The 16,787-nt window shown below is 46.0% G+C and overlaps 3 protein-coding genes across 5 annotated transcripts in view; all 3 read left to right on the top strand.

The window, feature by feature from the left end:
• Positions 1-6,973, top strand: part of LOC117734611 (myosin-9-like) — a 28,793-nt gene extending 21,820 nt beyond the window's left edge. For 2 of the 3 annotated variants that reach the window (XM_034538798.1, XM_034538800.1), the window contains 15 exons: positions 29-173; positions 275-481; positions 669-773; positions 1,218-1,370; positions 1,502-1,750; positions 1,834-2,046; positions 2,133-2,345; positions 3,259-3,420; positions 3,511-3,639; positions 3,734-3,822; positions 3,910-4,033; positions 4,187-4,395; positions 4,797-4,905; positions 5,020-5,192; positions 5,323-6,969. In XM_034538798.1, the coding sequence (XP_034394689.1) occupies positions 29-173; positions 275-481; positions 669-773; positions 1,218-1,370; positions 1,502-1,750; positions 1,834-2,046; positions 2,133-2,345; positions 3,259-3,420; positions 3,511-3,639; positions 3,734-3,822; positions 3,910-4,033; positions 4,187-4,395; positions 4,797-4,905; positions 5,020-5,192; positions 5,323-5,431 (2,389 nt within the window). In that variant the 3' untranslated portion in view covers positions 5,432-6,969. Of the gene's footprint in view, positions 1-28; positions 174-274; positions 482-668; positions 774-1,217; positions 1,371-1,501; positions 1,751-1,833; positions 2,047-2,132; positions 2,346-3,258; positions 3,421-3,510; positions 3,640-3,733; positions 3,823-3,909; positions 4,034-4,186; positions 4,396-4,796; positions 4,906-5,019; positions 5,193-5,322 lie in introns of all 3 variants that reach the window. The other variant, XM_034538799.1, reaches the window with a different exon arrangement.
• Positions 6,974-7,745: 772 nt separating this feature from the next.
• Positions 7,746-11,421, top strand: LOC117734612 (mitochondrial glycine transporter A-like). Its single transcript, XM_034538802.1, has 8 exons — positions 7,746-8,016; positions 8,717-8,798; positions 9,297-9,421; positions 9,563-9,647; positions 9,789-9,968; positions 10,140-10,308; positions 10,419-10,579; positions 10,683-11,421. Exons 2-8 carry the CDS (start codon positions 8,784-8,786, stop codon positions 10,803-10,805), a joined length of 858 nt encoding a protein of 285 aa, XP_034394693.1. The 5' UTR covers positions 7,746-8,016; positions 8,717-8,783; the 3' UTR covers positions 10,806-11,421.
• Positions 11,422-12,774: 1,353 nt separating this feature from the next.
• On the top strand, positions 12,775-15,449 carry rpsa (ribosomal protein SA). The gene is made up of 8 exons (XM_034540098.1): positions 12,775-12,894; positions 13,399-13,568; positions 13,729-13,847; positions 14,143-14,388; positions 14,695-14,823; positions 14,924-15,086; positions 15,187-15,210; positions 15,312-15,449. The coding sequence occupies exons 2-8, from the start codon at positions 13,436-13,438 to the stop codon at positions 15,404-15,406; spliced, it is 909 nt and encodes a 302-aa protein (XP_034395989.1). The 5' UTR covers positions 12,775-12,894; positions 13,399-13,435; the 3' UTR covers positions 15,407-15,449.
• The last annotated feature ends 1,338 nt before the right edge of the window (positions 15,450-16,787 follow it).

The following is a 16,787-nucleotide window of genomic DNA, read 5'->3' as shown; positions in this document are numbered from 1 at the left end:
GAGATTAAGCTGCGCTCTCCCTCCTCAGGTCCAAGCGCGAGACCGAGGTGACTCATCTCAAAAGGACTCTGGACGACGACGCCAAAGTTCACGAACAACAGCTGGTTGAGATGAGGCAGAAACACGGTCAGGCCTTCGACGAGCTCAACGAGCAGCTGGAGCAGGCGAAAAGGGTAAGAGCCCCTTTTATCAGAACTACTTGGAGTTTCCCCTCAAGGCCCATTTGTTATTTTGACTGCTGAAACCATTCATGCCCCCTTTCCCTCACTCGCAGAACAAAGTGTCCATGGAGAAGGCCAAGCAGGCTCTGGAGTCTGAGAGGAACGAGCTGGTCATTGAGATGCAGACGCTGATGCAGGGGAAGGGAGACTCTGAGCATCGCCGGAAGAAGGCCGAAGCCCAGGTCCAGGAACTGCAGCTCAAACACTCGGAGAGCGAGCGCCTGAGGCTGGAGCAGGCCGAGAAACTGGCCAAAGTGCAGGTACAACTCTTTGTTTGCACCTTCAGCTTATAACACTAATGATGACAAATCTCTTCGCGTGTCCGAATCACGTCTGTGGTCAATAGATGACGCTAAACCTGTGTCTTTATGAAACCGGCTATTAAAGTTCCATCCGGATTGAACACTGATGAGGTTCAGGGGTTCACTCGTTGCCTTTTGTCCACAGAGCGAACTGGAGAGCGTCAGCACCGTGCTGTCTGACGTAGAGGGCAAGTCCATCAAGGCCACAAAGGACTGCTCTGCTGTGGAATCCCAGCTGCAGGATGTTCAGGTACGAACTGACCCACCCGCTGTTTAGAGCCTCCTGTATGTTCAGCGGTAACACAAACTTAAGTCAAAAATATTCCCTTCCTCCGGATGCTTTAGCCAAATTTCTATGCATTTTTACCCTGCATTTGAAGACTAAGCATAACAGTAGGTTTCTTAATGGACCACAATTGCTATCCAAACTCTCCAAAATTTGTGTGTAATGTCATAGACTCATATTTAAGGCTGAGAAACGTTCCCCCTTCAGCCGGTGAATTTGAAAATGTTCTTCAAGCATCCAAAAGAAACAATATTAGGAGGAATACATGTTTGAGTGGAGGAGGACTTTTAATTTGAGTATTTCTTTCATATATATATATTTCTCACATTTTAAGATCACTGATAATATCACACAAATCCAATGGTCTGCGACATCTAACTTGGCGTCACACGCCCATGTTTCCAACAGGAACTGCTCCAGGAGGAGACGCGCCAGAAGCTGTCCAACAGCACACGTCTGCGCCAGCTTGAGGACGAGCAGAACAACCTGAGGGAACAACTGGAGGAGGAAGAAGAGACCAAGAGGAACGTGGAGAAGCAGCTGCAAACCGTTCAGGCTCAGGTTGGAAAGAAAACTAACTTGAGACACGCGTACAGCTTAAACTTAATTTGGACTAATGCTGCCTCATTATGGATTTATGAAGCCTCACCGCATCGAATGTTCAAGTGACACACCGCCTTCTGTCCGTACAGCTTCTTGAAATGAAGAAGAAGTTCGAGCAGGATGCGGGTTGCCTGGAGACCGCCGAGGAAGGGAAGAAGAGGCTTCAGAGGGACTTGGAGGGACTGAACCAGCGCATGGAGGAGAAATGTTCCGCCTTCGAGAAGTTGGACAAAACCAAGACACGTGTCCAGCAGGAGCTGGACGACCTGCTGGTAGACCAGGACCACCTCCGGCAGATCGTCTCCAACCTGGAGAAGAAGCAGAAGAAGTTTGACCAGGTGAGATGTCTGTGTGTAAAACACTTGTTTAGTCTTTCATGGGCTTGAAATCTAAAGGATTGACACTCGTCATCCCGACTCAGATGCTGGCAGAGGAGAAGAACATTTCTGCCCGTTATGCAGAGGAGCGTGACAAGGCTGAAGCCGAGGCCCGCGAAAAGGAGACCCGGGCACTGGCTTTAACCCGCGAGCTGGACTCTATGATGGACATCAAGGACGAAGTGGACCGCAACAACAAACTGCTGCGGGCCGAGATGGAGGACCTGGTGTCCTCTAAGGACGATGTCGGCAAGAGCGTAAGTGTGGAAAGATGTGTGTTTTCAGAGGCGTCTTTGTCTTTGTCATGTCGTCGCATAAAGCGTTCCTCCTTTTTCTCTTGCAGGTCCACGAGCTGGAGAAGGCAAAGCGTGCGATGGAGCAGCAGCTGGAAGAGATGAAGACTCAGCTGGAGGAGCTGGAAGACGAGCTGCAGGGCACGGAGGATGCCAAGCTGCGCCTGGAGGTCAACATGCAGGCCATGAAGGCCCAGTATGAGAGAGACCTGTCGGGACGGGACGAGATGGGCGAGGAGAAGAAGAGGGCGCTGGTCAAACAGGTACGACTGGGATGTAGACCCAACCCAATGTTTGTATGGTAACTGTTTCCTGTGGGAAGTTGGTTCTAGACTGGTGAACAATCTGTATATAGTGTCAGAACAGTTTGGTTACAGACCGGAAAAAGACATCTGCACTAAACACAATATTGTTACTTAGAATCAAACGATATCAGCTGCATTTATGGTATAAGTATGTTCAAGCTCAATTTTTTTTAGTGCCGCATTAGACGTGCTTTATTGACATTGAAAATGTTCTCAGTTGTGTAAACAAGTTTCTACGCTCGCTTGAGGTGATTTTTGCCTTAATGGATTAAGGAAACGGCTTTGCTGAGTAAATTCGGACATGGAAAACATTTAAGTCACATGACTGATCAGCTGTTTCTGCTGTCGCAGTCTTCTCTGGTATTAATATAACACGCAAATATCTCTGGAGAGCATGAACACTAGCTGACATGAAAGAACACTACAAACTACTATTCGGTTTGCATTCTTTACTCCTTCCGTTTACTGGCATTTTCCCAGACGGGAGTAGCCTATAGTGACAACTTCTAACCAAACTGCTGTAGCCAAGTTAATTTGCTCATAAGTTAATGGAAAACGCCCCTAGTCATTTACCACTTTTTTATTTATTTTTTTGGTGAAATTTCAAAAGTTCACTTAAAATTTGCTTGACAATTGAATGGACGCCCTCAGAGCCTGGGACTGAGCATGCCATGAAAAGGCATCTGCTGTTGCCATATTTAGAGCAAAATGTTTAACACACTGACACTTTAAATGGCTGCAATTAACTAATTTGGACTACACGATGAATCGTTTAAATGAAATGTGGCTTCAGCTGAGATGGTGTCAGCATGCAGGTGCAGTGTCTTCTGTGTTTTGGGAAGTGGCTGAAACTCAAACTGGCCTCCATCAGGTGCGGGAAATGGAGATGGAGCTGGAGGATGAGAGGAAGCAGCGCTCTGCCGCCGTGGCCGGGCGCAAGAAGCTGGAGCTGGACCTGAAGGAGCTGGAGGCGGGCATCGACATGGCCAACAAGAACCGCGACGAGGCCCTGAAACAGCTGAAGAAGATCCAAGTGAGTCCGTTGCCGAAATGTCTTCAATACGACAAAGAAAATGAGCTGCTTCTTCCGACTCAGTTCGACTGACTCCCCTTTACTCCGCAGGCCCAGATGAAGGATCTCATCCGGGAGCTGGAGGACACTCGCATGTCCAGAGAGGAAATCCTCGCTCAGAGCAAGGAGACTGAGAAGAAGCTGAAGGGCATGGAGGCCGAGATGATCCAGATGCAGGAGGTCGGCACGCGCTCCTCTCCAACTCTGTTCTGCTCCCCTGCCGCTGTTGCACACTAAATCTTATTGCTCCTTTCTCGGTCACCCTACTGTGCAGGAGTTGGCTGCCGCAGAGCGAGTAAAGAGACAGGCCCAGCAAGAGAGAGACGAGCTGCAGGATGAGATTAACAACCAGGCCACCAAGAAGTAACGCATCTTTCAAGTAAAACAAATGAACAAACTGACTGCATCTCCCCTGTTGGTGACCATTTCCCCACCTTTCTCATCTTTCAGTGCTCAGGTTGCAGAGGAGAAGAGACGGCTGGAGGCTCGCATCGCTCAGTTGGAGGAGGAGCTGGAGGAGGAGCAGTGCAACACCGAGCTGACCAATGACAGGCTGAAGAAAGCAGTGCTGCAGGTTTGTGGACACGAGTATTCTGCATCTCATTATCGAAGAAACATTGATTCTTTTCCATTTGTGGTGTGAAAATTGCTGTATTTTAAGTTATTAAATGGATCAAACCCCCAGGCTTAGAGTCCCCGTCCAACTTCTTTCTTTTCTTTTTTGCAGACTGACCAGATGAACGTGGAGCTGACTGCAGAGCGCAGTACTTGTCAGCGTGTGGAGGGGGCTCGGTGCCAGCTGGAGCGTCAGAACAAGGAGCTGAAGCTGAAGCTGCAGGAGCTGGAGGGAACGGTCAAGTCCAAGTACAAGGCCAACATGGCCGCCCTGGAGTCCAAAATCGCTGCGCTGGAGGAACAGCTGGACATGGAGACCAGGTGGGCTTTTATTCTGCATTATAGTTATAGCTAAATGAGTAAAAGATGGTTTTTCGTTAAATTCTCGATGAAAGTATTGCTATATTTGTAGTATTACAAACTGGGTCTGTGGTGACAAAACATTTTATTCAAGTTTTTCTCAATCATACACGACCACATAAATAGAATGGGAGTATAACTGATATTTAACTGTTCACTGTGGTTATTTGATGATGTACAAAAGATTGTTATTGTTATGGTGACAACACACGTCAGTGGTTGCAGCTTCCTGGGGAGCCGGCTCCAGAGGTGATGGGCCAGCTGGCTTTGATAGTAATACTTTGTAAAGAGACACAGATCTAAATAGTTCCTCCACCATGTCATGTGACATTAGTCTGACCAGCGTTGTGCTCTTGACTCAGGGAGAGGCAGGGTGCCACCAAGCTCGTGAGACGCACCGAGAAGAAACTGAAGGAAGTCATCCTGCAGGTGGACGATGAGAGACGCAACACGGAGCAGTACAAAGACCAGGTCAGCGTTTCTCTAACGCCACTGTCGAGCCAATGCTGGTCGTAGCCCACTCCCGGGAGATCGGAGAGCGTGCTCTGCCGTATGTCTTTAACGTTATCCGTGTCCAAATTACAGGTGGACAAGTTGAACTCCCGCATGAAGCAGCTGAAGCGTCAGCTGGAGGAGGCTGAGGAAGAGGCTCAGAGGGCCAACGCCAACCGCAGGAAGCTGCAGAGGGAGCTGGAGGACGCCACGGAGTCGGCCGACGTTGTGAACCGTGAGGTCACCACCCTTAAGAACAAGCTCAGGTGGGGAGAAGAACGCGATATACAGGAAACTAAATGCAAGAAACTTAGTTTTCAAATGCGTCTAACAAAATGTTAAGCATTCTGTAGTTTAATTGTTATCGCCTCTTTTCTTTTTCTTTTCTTTTTTTAGGCGTGGTGACTTCCCCTTCACCGTGCGCCGCACCGTTACCCGCACGGGCATCGAAAGCGACGAGGACAGCGAGCCCAAGAGCGAGACCCCCGAGCCCAAGCCCGAATGAAGCGACGCAGTGCCACTCGACTCCTTAGAACTGCATCACGAATAGGCCGACCCAAAATACACACACGAAATAAACACACAAGCACACATTACTGTACCTGCTGAACGGGGAGGAAACAAAGTAAGACTCAGACAGGGATTCCACCCGTTCCTCCACGTTTAGCCCCGTGACAGTCGTGTCTCTTTACCATTGACAATCTATGCATTCGTAACATACAGGAGCCAGTAAACTCGGACAATCGCCATGCTGACAAACGCAAACGTTATGTTTTTTGTGAGGGAGGGCCCAAATTTCTTTTGGTTTGCTTCATTTTTTTCATTCTCTGGGAAAAAATCTAATATTTTTGTAAGGAAACATTCCAGGTATAATAGTCCTGATTTGGGATCTATTTTTCTAATTGAAGGAGAAAACCAAGAAAGAAGTATACATAGATAAAGACAGATTACTGGAAGGGGACCAAAGTAATATCTCAATCTATAGAATTGTATTTTATGCCGAAGTTTTTTTTGTTGTTTTTTTTTCTTATTTGAATTGTTAAGAAAGTGCTTCATGTTTTTTATGCTCGCGCTACATAATGCTTTATAATGAAGGTTTATACGCGGAAATGTATCCTATCAATTTAGCTGCAGTTAGTACTCGTGACTACGCTTTTTGGGCTTAATAATATTATACACACACATTTCTTGCGAGAACGAAATTGGAGGCAGACTTCCAGGAACCCAGCTGGAGACTCATTGACGCATACTGAAGGCATTTTGATTGTGACTGTGCGGAAATATCTTAATTTTGCACTGAGTTGAGAAAAACTAACGAAAAACACTTATGCCTCGACATTATAAACCACTGCATTTGTGTTTCCATTGACACATTGACGGAGAAGCTTGGAAGTTTTGTAAAGACTTGTGCACGTGCTCATCCAGACTGCCGACACACTAAGGCCTTAAATGCAGCTGAATTCCACTCGGCGGGGTTTTGTTGGCTTTTTTTCCTGGACATGGATTGATTCTTTTATTTTATTTTTATTTTTTTCTTTACATTTATTATCACTATCAGTGTTCAGATGGGGTGATGGGGTAGTATTACTCGCAGCACACACTGTATTCTCAGAGCACAGCTTGTTGAGGGGGAGGAGTAGCTGAGGGTGTTACGGAGAGGGGGTGGGGTGGGTCGTACTTATATCACTGTAACCGATGTACACTGTACTCTGGCTGACGGGGCTCCGTGGAGACAGCAGTCAACATGGAGCCGATGTATAAGATGAGCAGTTTCATAGAGGTGCGTCAGGATGCGAGAGCCCCCTCGCAGGCTGTGCTCGGGGGCTGCTTTCGGCTCACACTGCTGGGAAGTGGGAGGAATGTGTTAAGGGTAATGGCTCAGATTTAAAACAAAAAAAAGATCGCTCTTTCGCACTTAAAAATCAACGGAAATCCCCCAAAAAAGAAACTGCATCTCAATTATTATGTAATGTTTTGTCTGTCTGCACCTCTGGAATGGAAAATCATGTTGGCATTATTGCAATTAAAAAGGCTTTCTAAACTGCTACTGAGTCTTTGTCTCATACTGATGTTTTTTTCCATTTGTTAATTTAGGGTTTAAGTGTTTAGAAAAGTCCGATTTGAAGTCCAGAACTTGATGACTGTTGGAGCAGTTTTTGTTTGTGAAATGATGTGTTTCCACCAGCAGAGGGCAGTAGGGGCTTTCTTTCAATTAGACAATCGTAGCGTATCAAGTCGGAACCGGCACAACGTTAAAGTATTGTATGGAGTAAGTATTCGTTTCTGTTACTGGATCTACATTTGTGACGTCAAATAGAGATGGAGATACGTTTTCATTAATACAGCTCGTGGTTGGAAATTACTTAAGTATATTTACTTCAGCACAGTACAGTAGGACTAAGTACAGTTTAGAGGTACTTGAGTATTTCTATTTTCTGCTACTTTTCTACTTCATTGGATATTGTACTTAAAAAAAAATCAACTATAAATGTTTCACAATAAAAGAGATGCAATGCTATGATTGTATCGCGCTTTGTAAGGAGTCATTATGCATTAAAAGTACTTATGTTAAAATGTTTCTTTACTTTTAAAGGAGGAACTTGTGGTGGTAGTTGTTACTTTTACTCAAGTAATAGTCTTGACTTAAAACTTTTTAAAAAGTCAAAGAAATAAAGAATCCTCTATCACGATTCTATTTTTTTTTTTATTTAAACATTGCATTTTTCCTCCAGTCCTTAATTTAGCGGTGACCCTTTAAAAAAGCGACACCATGCCCCGCTGTTTTAACCAATCAGAAGCCAGCCCCCTTCGAGATGGGCGGGGCTTTCTGGCCGCGTCATCGAGCAGGAACCGGCCGGTTTAAGTTTTCAACGAGCGGGTTGTGCTTTCACGCCACAGCACAGGAGCGCGTGTGTCGCGTGACGCTCAGGTCTCCCGGTTGTCGGTCGGTCAGAAGCGGTTTTCCGCTCGCAAGGAGGTTCTCCGTCGGTGTTGTTTCTCGGGCCCACGCGACGGAGAGAGCACTTAACTGGTTCCGCACCTCACGAGCTGTGGTGTCGCAGTCTTTTATTGTTTTGTTTTTAAAGGAGGGTAAGCTACAGAGGAACACACCTGAAGAGTCTTTATCCGGTTTGTTTTGTATAAACTGATAATTCGTTCCCTCCATGGAGATATCACACAGTGTAACGCATCATAATTTAATAATTATAATGTGTCTAGAACATAGCTGGCTGTGAGTGTCATGATATTGGTGTTATAAGATTGGACTATTTCTGCGGACCACTTCACACCTTTTTCTCATTGTACCTCTTTGGTTGCAGCAGAATGTGCTACAAGGGGTCAAATTAATATTATAACAAAAGAGAGAGAGAAATGTAACCTCATAAACATCCATTTAGAGACATTGCTCAGAAAAAAGAGCCCCTTTGCTGATTCTACTCATCACCGGATATTGATTCAACAAAACACACACACACACACACGCACACACACAAACACGCACACACTGCATTAGTTCATCATGTGCACCAGATCCATCCTAATATGTAGCACAGCGGTCTTTGGTAAGTCAATGAGTAGCTGTGTGCTGTCAGGTGGTCAAGAATAGGAAGCACAGTGTTGGTCAGGGTGTGTGTGTGTGTGTGTGTGAGAGAGAGTGATCATATGCAGCCAGATACAGACAGCAGGACACACATGCATCTGTAAGAGTGACTCTTATGTGACTGAGTTATCAGACGACTGAACGGACACTTCTCTTGGTTGTTTCATCTCTTTCTCGGTGTGCAAACAGCATCAGAGCGACAGATTTTACGTGTGTGTTCAGGGAGAAAAAACCACATTCATCGTCTCGAAGAACTATGGAACTGTCACTGGTGAGTTTTCCCAGCCGGAGAAACTATGCATGCTTTTGTTTACCTGATTAGTCTGTTTTAAGTTATACGGTTTATACTTTTTTTTAATTATTATTATTCTTTTTGGGGTTTGAGGAGAAGGATCATTCTTGTTGTTGCCACTAATTTGAGGTTGGGCCATTCTGACATACTTGTGACCTTGTTTACCCTTTTCCTGACTGGACGGGCTGTATTGTTACCTCACAGCTGAATAATACAGCAAACGGGCAACAGTTTTTAATTTCATTAAATAAATATTTTCCTGATTTGTTTCCTTTTATGGTTCTTTGTCGACCAAACATCATCTAAAGAAACATAAACAAAAACGTTTTTTAATGTTATTGACAAAACAATAAGTTAACACCCTCAACAAATTCGTAAAAAAATAATTGTAGGCTATTTAAACAGCTATTTTGAATATATAACATTAAAACAGTTATGTGAATAATATAATAATATAATAATAACTTGATCCCTCAGGCCCACCCGGCCATCAAAGCCTTTGTGTGCGGCTCCGTCAGTGGGACCTGCTCCACTCTGCTCTTCCAGCCTCTGGATCTGGTCAAGACCCGGCTGCAGACTCTGCAGAGCGGCGTGCAGCCCGGGTGAGTCTGCATGCATGAGCGCACAGTCGCATCCCTGTTTTCCTGCCAAAGGGACTGCCTTGTTTAATGTTGTTTGAGGCCCCCCAGTGCGTGAAATACTGCACGACAGCAGTGTTCATTGTGTCCCCTTTACTCTTTCAGCTCGGGCAGAGTGGGGATGATGGCGGTGCTCCTGAGCGTGGTGCGGACTGAGAGGCTGCTGGGACTGTGGAAAGGAGTTTCACCGGTGAGAACGTCTTCATTCGGTCTTCATCCCACCTTCTCTTGTAGGAAGTCTTTTTTTTTTTGTTTAAACCAGCAGCTGCAGATTTCCCCTCTTCTGACTCTCTCTCTCTCTCTTTCACATATCCATCTGCTGCCCCTCCAGTCCTTTGCTCGGACCATCCCGGGAGTGGGGCTCTACTTCAGCACCTACTACTCTCTGAAGCAGCACTTCTTCCAGGACAGCAGCCCGGGGGCCGTGGGGGCCGTGCTGCTGGGAGGCGGGGCCCGGACGGTGGCAGGCGTCGCCATGCTGCCAGTCACTGTCATCAAGGCGCGCTTCGAAGTGAGTGTGGTACTCGTTACATTTTGGCCTGAACATGACCATGACGGTTCCCTCCTTTTTTTGTTTATTGTACCCCTTCATCAACATGTTCCACATGTGTGTGTTGAAACTGGATGTCAATTCACAATACAAATCATCGTTGCAGAACTAAACTAAATGTGTGTGTTTCAGTGTGGCAGGTACAGTTACGGCAGCGTGACCGGAGCTCTGCGCAGCGTGTGTCGGACTGAAGGTCCCGCGGCTCTGTTCTCCGGCCTGGTGGCCACTCTCCTCAGAGACGTCCCGTTCTCTGGCATCTACGTCATGTTCTACAGCCAGACCAAGGCCTCGCTGTCGAAAGGTAGGCGCGCCCCCCGAGGAGTCGTACTGTCACTGTTGGTCTTGCTCGGGCTCTTTTGGTTCGAAACATCCATTTTGACTTAAAACCCCATCGTCTGGTCCTCTGTCTAGAAATCAGCACGTCTGCCTCCGCCCCCCTGGCGAACTTTAGCTGTGGCCTCCTGGCGGGGGTGTTGGCCTCCCTGATCACGCAGCCGGCTGACGTGGTCAAAACGCACGTCCAAGTGAACTCGCAGCTGAGGACGGTCGAGGCAATCCGATGCATCTACATGGTAACTATCCCGCTCCTCTTTAGCTTGAGCGTCTAGCTGTTTGGGGCCGTCGGGGCAAGCAGTCCAGTTTGAACTCTGCCGTCCTCGTTCTTCCCTCTCGCAGGAACACAGACTCCAGGGGTTCTTCAGAGGGGCCGTTCCGCGGGCGCTGAGAAGGACCATGATCGCCGCCATGGCGTGGACGGTGTACGAGCAGATGATGGCCCGTTTTGGACTGGAGTCCTGAAAGGAGGGTGCAGGGGGGCGTAGAAGCGTTTGAAAGAGAGAAGAGCTCAAACTTGAGTCGAGTGAAGACGGTAATGTGAACAGGAGTTTAGGATATATTTCGCCACAACACAAGAGATGCACTCGTTCTCTAAAGACTAACGGGATCGTCACAAAACGGACGAGGAGACATTGCTCCATGGAATGTGCTCTGCTGGCTTATGGCTGATGTTCAGAAACCAGATTTAGTTTAGCCAGTGCTTTGTAAGTCTTGAAAAAGTATTACTTTATTTTTTAAATACCACTGGCATGATGTGATGATTGCACATCAATAATTGCGACCCTCTGCGAGTATTTGGTCGATTCCGAAACGCCTCGGCGGGAATTCCTGTGTCTCCTGCTTTCCCGGTTGTGATCTCGACGAGACTGCAGAGACACGATCCACCATTCCTCAAGACAGATACAGCTGATACAGTTGCAGCTCAGGCCTCTGCAGTGCACTTTGACCCCTGCAGTTCTGTCGCACGCACAGTTTACGACCAGGAGACTCATGAATGCCTCTCCAATAACACAATGTTGTTTTATATTCTTTCTTTCTTTTTGTAAAATAAAATATGTTCTTGTGTATGACCTCATTACATTTGTCTGCCTTTAACATTTTATATTTGTCTGAAGTGTACTTTCATGCAAAGTCGTTTCCTGTTTTTAACGATGTATGGAACATGGATCTTGGTTGGTCAATGATCCTGGTCCAGACTGTGGAGGGATCATCTATGACACCACCGGCTTTAATATTCAGCTCCTTTTCAAGCCAGGTTTTCTTCCTTTTTTGAGAAAAATAATAATAATCAAAGTGATTAAAATCTCATGTTCAAGTACCGGAACTGCATGCCATGGACGTTGTTTCTTTTTCTCATTCATTGAACGGGATATAAAACAATGCAATCGTAAGATTGCAGCAGACTGCCGCAACCAAAAGGCCAAAGACTTCTCCGAGATAAGCAGCAGAGGGGGAGCGGCGGCATCATGTCAAATAGGACATAAGGGCAAGGAGGGGGTCGGGTTTAAAGTCAGACATTAAGCTGCAGAGCGCGAGCTATCTGCTGAAATGATTGAAATCATTAATCAGAATTGGAAACTGTTTATTGCCACGGGATTTGACTTGGTGATTTGTGTGTGACAATAAACATTGTGTAATAGAATACAAAATAAAAACCTGAAAATGAAGTGCATCTTCTTAGATATTTCCTGGCTAAACTTTATGACTTTATGACTAATTTATATTTTGTTCATGTGTTTTTATTATATATATATATATATATATATATATATATATATATATATATATATATATATTATGTGAATACACTTTATATAAATCCTCTTGAACCCAATGTCTTTTTCCACCATTGAGTGTCATTAATTGACTGATTTGTTCATGTGTGACTGAATTATAGTTTGAACAGTTTGCAAGGCTGAATATGAAATGGCGGCTTGCCCGATAGAAAAATTAATCTGTATGTGTTGACAAGGTTAAAACAACTAGGAAAAGAACACGTTATTCCGCTTGACACGTCACTCCTATACTTCTTTTGTAGGGTTATTTGTAGGATCCATTGCCTCAAATGGGACATTCGCACCCAAAAATCTCAGCCTGTACGTCTTTGCCTGTGTCCTTTCAGAATTACCAGTATAACACACTCTCTGCACATGAAACGCATTTTATTGAAATTGTTTCTCAACCCGTGGAGCCACTGTGTACATATTGTGTTCCCTGGTCCTGGAACTCATTATCTCGAGCAAATACAGTTGCAACACGGGTCAGTCTTTCACCGAGAAGTCAGCGTCTCCGCGTTGTCTTAATATGGTCTTTCCAACGCCACTTTCTTAATAAGGGACCCCGGAATCTGACCTGTGGTTACCTCCGCTCCCGTCGTCACAGCGCACGGCAAACACCGCCCCCTAGAGGCGAACTCCGGGAAAGGATATCCGCCCCTCTACATAACCAACCAATCGCAGGCTGTTGGAATCTGGTATTTATACTACGTCACTTCCTCCAAGCGCCCTCTTTTTCACCGTGTGGTCAGATTTCCATACGGCGTTGTTTCGTGGTAAGTTTTCTAAACTGTTATATTTCAATAATAAACGTTTAAACGACGTGTAAAAGACTAATTAATGATGGGCGGCTCACAAGACACGCGACAAGGCACCACAACCCCGACCTATCGGGTCTTTTTCATGTTGAATTACCCCAAAGAAGATATGCTAACGGACACAGCTAAATGTGCTAGCCGCTGACACGCGCTCATCTCGTAGTGTTCCCCTCGCGCCATGACTCTTAATACTTATGAGATCATATTGGCCGCATACCGAAATTAAATACAATTATATATTTACTATTAGACACGTAAGAATACTATAAATGTACACACTTGATTTTCAGCGTGGTTTCTTACTCTTTCACCCGGATACCTTTAGTTTGTCCAGCCTATTAGCTTCCGGTCTTTGCCCAGTTAATGAGTGTGTGTGTGTGTGTCAAACTGCTGACATACTCTGAACTAACGATCAAGAAGACATAAACCTGCAGCTGCTAATACGTGTCGTCTTCTTCCCAGCTTTCCTATCAATCGTAACTCAGGGTAAGCAGTCACGATGTCCGGAGGTCTAGATGTCCTTCAAATGAAGGAGGAGGATGTGCTGAAGTTCCTGGCAGCAGGGACCCACCTGGGAGGTACCAACTTGGACTTCCAGATGGATCAGTACGTGTACAAGAGGAAAAGTGACGGTGAGTCCCAGGTGGTGAAATTATATTTAAAGACAAACTTGGTAGTAAACTTTTCTGTTTTTTTGTCATGGCTATCTGCACCATAGTCCTACTCTTACAAGTAACACATGTCAATGAAGTTGGACTGTTTTCATTCCTGGGGTTCTCTTTTAATCACCAGGTGTGTACATTGTTAACCTGAAGAGGACTTGGGAGAAGCTACTGCTTGCTGCCAGGGCCATTGTTGCCATTGAAAACCCAGCTGATGTGTGTGTCATCTCCTCCAGAAACACTGGACAGGTAGAGTTAAACTTGTGATTGGTTTTCCTGTAAGACTAAGTGATTGCCTGTTTACACAGCGAAAGATGTACATGCACTATGATAAGCACTCTAATTAAAGCCGGGCACTGATGTCGGTGTTCAGGCGTCGGAAGTGTGCGAGAGTGAGCCGGCCGGGTTTTCGCTAACACCAGTAGGACTGCTGTCCCATGACTGGAGTTTGATAGTGACCTGAGCCACAGTTAAATTTGTTTTAATAAGAATCAGAATTCAACAGAGATCCTCGGTGTAACTTGTTCTTTTTGGCCCTCTATAGAGAGCCGTGCTGAAGTTCGCCTCTGCCACTGGCGCCACCACCTTCCACGGTCGATTCACCCCCGGTACATTCACCAATCAGATCCAGGCAGCTTTCCGCGAGCCCCGTCTTCTGATTGTGACAGACCCTCGTGCTGACCATCAGCCACTGACTGAGGCTTCCTACGTCAACATCCCCACCATTGCCCTGTGTAACACTGACTCCCCACTGAGATATGTGGACATTGCTATCCCCTGTAACAACAAGGTGAGACCAGTTGAAGAATAGATTATATGTTGACGTAATCTGATTGTTTGTTTTGGGTTCATTTAGTAAATCTTTGCACACCGTTAGAGCCCGGCGCTGTCTCGTCTGTGCTGTGCTGGGTGTAGGATGTGTGCTAAATAATAACGCTGGTCCTCACTCCCCCTCTCTATATACCAGTGGGGATGAGAGTAGAGGTCTTGCTACAAAATGCCAAACTTCTTAATATATTGTCATGCCTCTGGATCTTGTGAAACACACGGTATAACACATGTTTTCTGATACAATGTACTTGTGTGACTGTTGCAGGGTCACCACTCTGTTGGTCTGATGTGGTGGATGTTGGCCAGGGAGGTTCTCAGGATGAGGGGAACCATCTCCAGGGAGCACCCATGGGAGGTCATGCCCGATCTGTACTTCTACAGGGATCCAGAGGAGGTAAGGCAGTGCACCGTGAGAGCTGTATAGTGGCTTGAGGTTGCTGCATGCAACGTTACATTGGTTGATTTGCACACTGATGCACATATTTTCAATGCAGATCGAGAAGGAGGAGCAGGCTGCTGCAGAGAAGGCTGTCGGGAAGGAGGAGTTCCAGGGTGAATGGAGTGCCCCTGCAGCTGAGTTCACCCAGCCTGAGGTGGCCGACTGGTCTGAGGGTGTTGCTGTGCCATCTGTGCCCATCCAACAGTTCCCTGCTGCCGGTAAGATCACGCCATTTGATGGGCAACTTGCTACAAAACCTGCCACTTAATATTTGTATGTTATTTGACACTAAACTTCTTCTTTTTTCTTGTTGAGAAGCGGCTGCTCCGGCTGTTAAGACAGGTGAGGTTTTTAAGAGTTTAAAATGAATCCCAAAAAATGGCGGAACACTTAAAGGTGTTTTAATATTTGATGCTAAATGCATTTTAATGTGTTTCTTGCAGAGGACTGGAGCACCCAGCCGGCCACAGAAGACTGGTCCACAGCCCCCACTGCCCAGGCATCTGACTGGGGTGGCGCTACTTCTGACTGGGCTTAAATTGTTGACTTTGGCAACAATAAACGGTGTTTTCACACTTTGACTGTTTCTGTTTACTTTGAATTGACATTCACTGAAGGTTACCGTTTGCTGTAATGTTTCGTTGTCAATGTAAATTGCAGCTGAAGTCGGTGTGACAAAGTGGGTAGAATGTGACATTCAGAATAAGAGACTGGTATTGTGAATACACAATTTGGCAATTCAGCATCGTACAAAGCCTAATGTCATACCGCTGATTGTTGGTGTTTCACACAGGATAAATTCCACTATTTACTATGCATTTCGGTTACGTTGTAAAAATCATTCCGTTTATTTTGTATATTCCAAAATTGGGATTGGGGGGAAAAAAGGGAAGAAATCCTCAGGAGAGCAACAGAGGAGGACCCCCCTCCCCGAATGGACGGAAGCAATAGATGTCATGTGTACAGAATGAATCTAGTTACAAAACCTTCACTGAATATGACAAATTGTCAATGAGTAGTAGGCCATATTTCCACAATCTATGTAAATAGAGGGAGGTAGAGGCAGTGCCAATGAGGAAGGAGTCAGGACCAGCTCCAGACAGCCAGGTCCAATGGACCCTGAGGTGAGAAAGTACAAAGACTCTGGGGAGGAAGTAGAGTTAGTAATGAAAAATGAAGAGGTGTGAATTTGTCTAGAGATAATAGCTCAGTATATCCTGAGCTGAGGACTGCAGAGGGAGCTGAGGATGAAGATCAGGGAGGGTAAAGATGTCTACAGGACCAGGATAGAGGACCAGCTGCAGCAGAACAACACCATCGGGGTCTGGAAGGGCCTCAAGGTGATTTCTGGGTTCAAGGGGCTCAACCAACAGCCTAAGGGGGACCATAAGTGGGTAAATGATCTGAACAAATTTTTTAACAGATTTGACCAGCCATTCACCCCTCCCCCCACCCAGACCTCGCTGCTGCTGCTGCTGCAGCACCATCATCTGCACCCCCTGTGGATTGCACCTCCCCCCTTTCTACAGCACTCAGCCCCCCTTCACACCTCTCATACTCAGCACTCTATGACCGGCAACCCACTCCAACACCTCACAGCACCACACCCCCCAGTGTGTCCCATCACCAGGTGAGGAAGGAACTGAGGAGGATCAAGGTGAGGAATGCCACGGGTCCAGATGGCATCAGCTCAAGGCTCCTCAAATCCTGCGCAGACCAACTGTGCGGGATAGCGGAGCACATCTTCAACTTGAGCTTGAGGCTGGGGAAAGTACCACAGCTATGGAAGACATCCTGCGTGGTACCGGTACCAAAGATGTTTAAGTACTTTTTTATTTCTATTATAAAATTATCTAATAAAATTTCTACTCAGTCTGTATATATAATATTCTTCTTGTTTTAACTCTTATCTTATTTCT

This window comes from Cyclopterus lumpus, chromosome 8 (genome assembly GCF_009769545.1).
Source record: "Cyclopterus lumpus isolate fCycLum1 chromosome 8, fCycLum1.pri, whole genome shotgun sequence".
NCBI classification, from domain to species: domain Eukaryota; kingdom Metazoa; phylum Chordata; class Actinopteri; order Perciformes; family Cyclopteridae; genus Cyclopterus; species Cyclopterus lumpus.
This window is presented reverse-complemented; position numbering and strand designations above follow the sequence as displayed.

Excerpts from the sequence above, each read along its gene's own strand:
- rpsa (XM_034540098.1), top strand. The coding sequence starts at position 13,436 with ATGTCCGGAGGTCTAGATGTCCTTCAAATGAAGGAGGAGGATGTGCTG. Across the intron at positions 13,569-13,728 it reads GTACAAGAGGAAAAGTGACG|GTGTGTACATTGTTAACCTG; the intron begins GTGAGTCCCAGG and ends TTTAATCACCAG. Across the intron at positions 14,824-14,923 it reads TCTACAGGGATCCAGAGGAG|ATCGAGAAGGAGGAGCAGGC; the intron begins GTAAGGCAGTGC and ends TTTTCAATGCAG.
- LOC117734612 (XM_034538802.1), top strand. Across the intron at positions 9,648-9,788 it reads TGTGGAAAGGAGTTTCACCG|TCCTTTGCTCGGACCATCCC; the intron begins GTGAGAACGTCT and ends CTGCCCCTCCAG. Across the intron at positions 9,969-10,139 it reads TCATCAAGGCGCGCTTCGAA|TGTGGCAGGTACAGTTACGG; the intron begins GTGAGTGTGGTA and ends TGTGTGTTTCAG.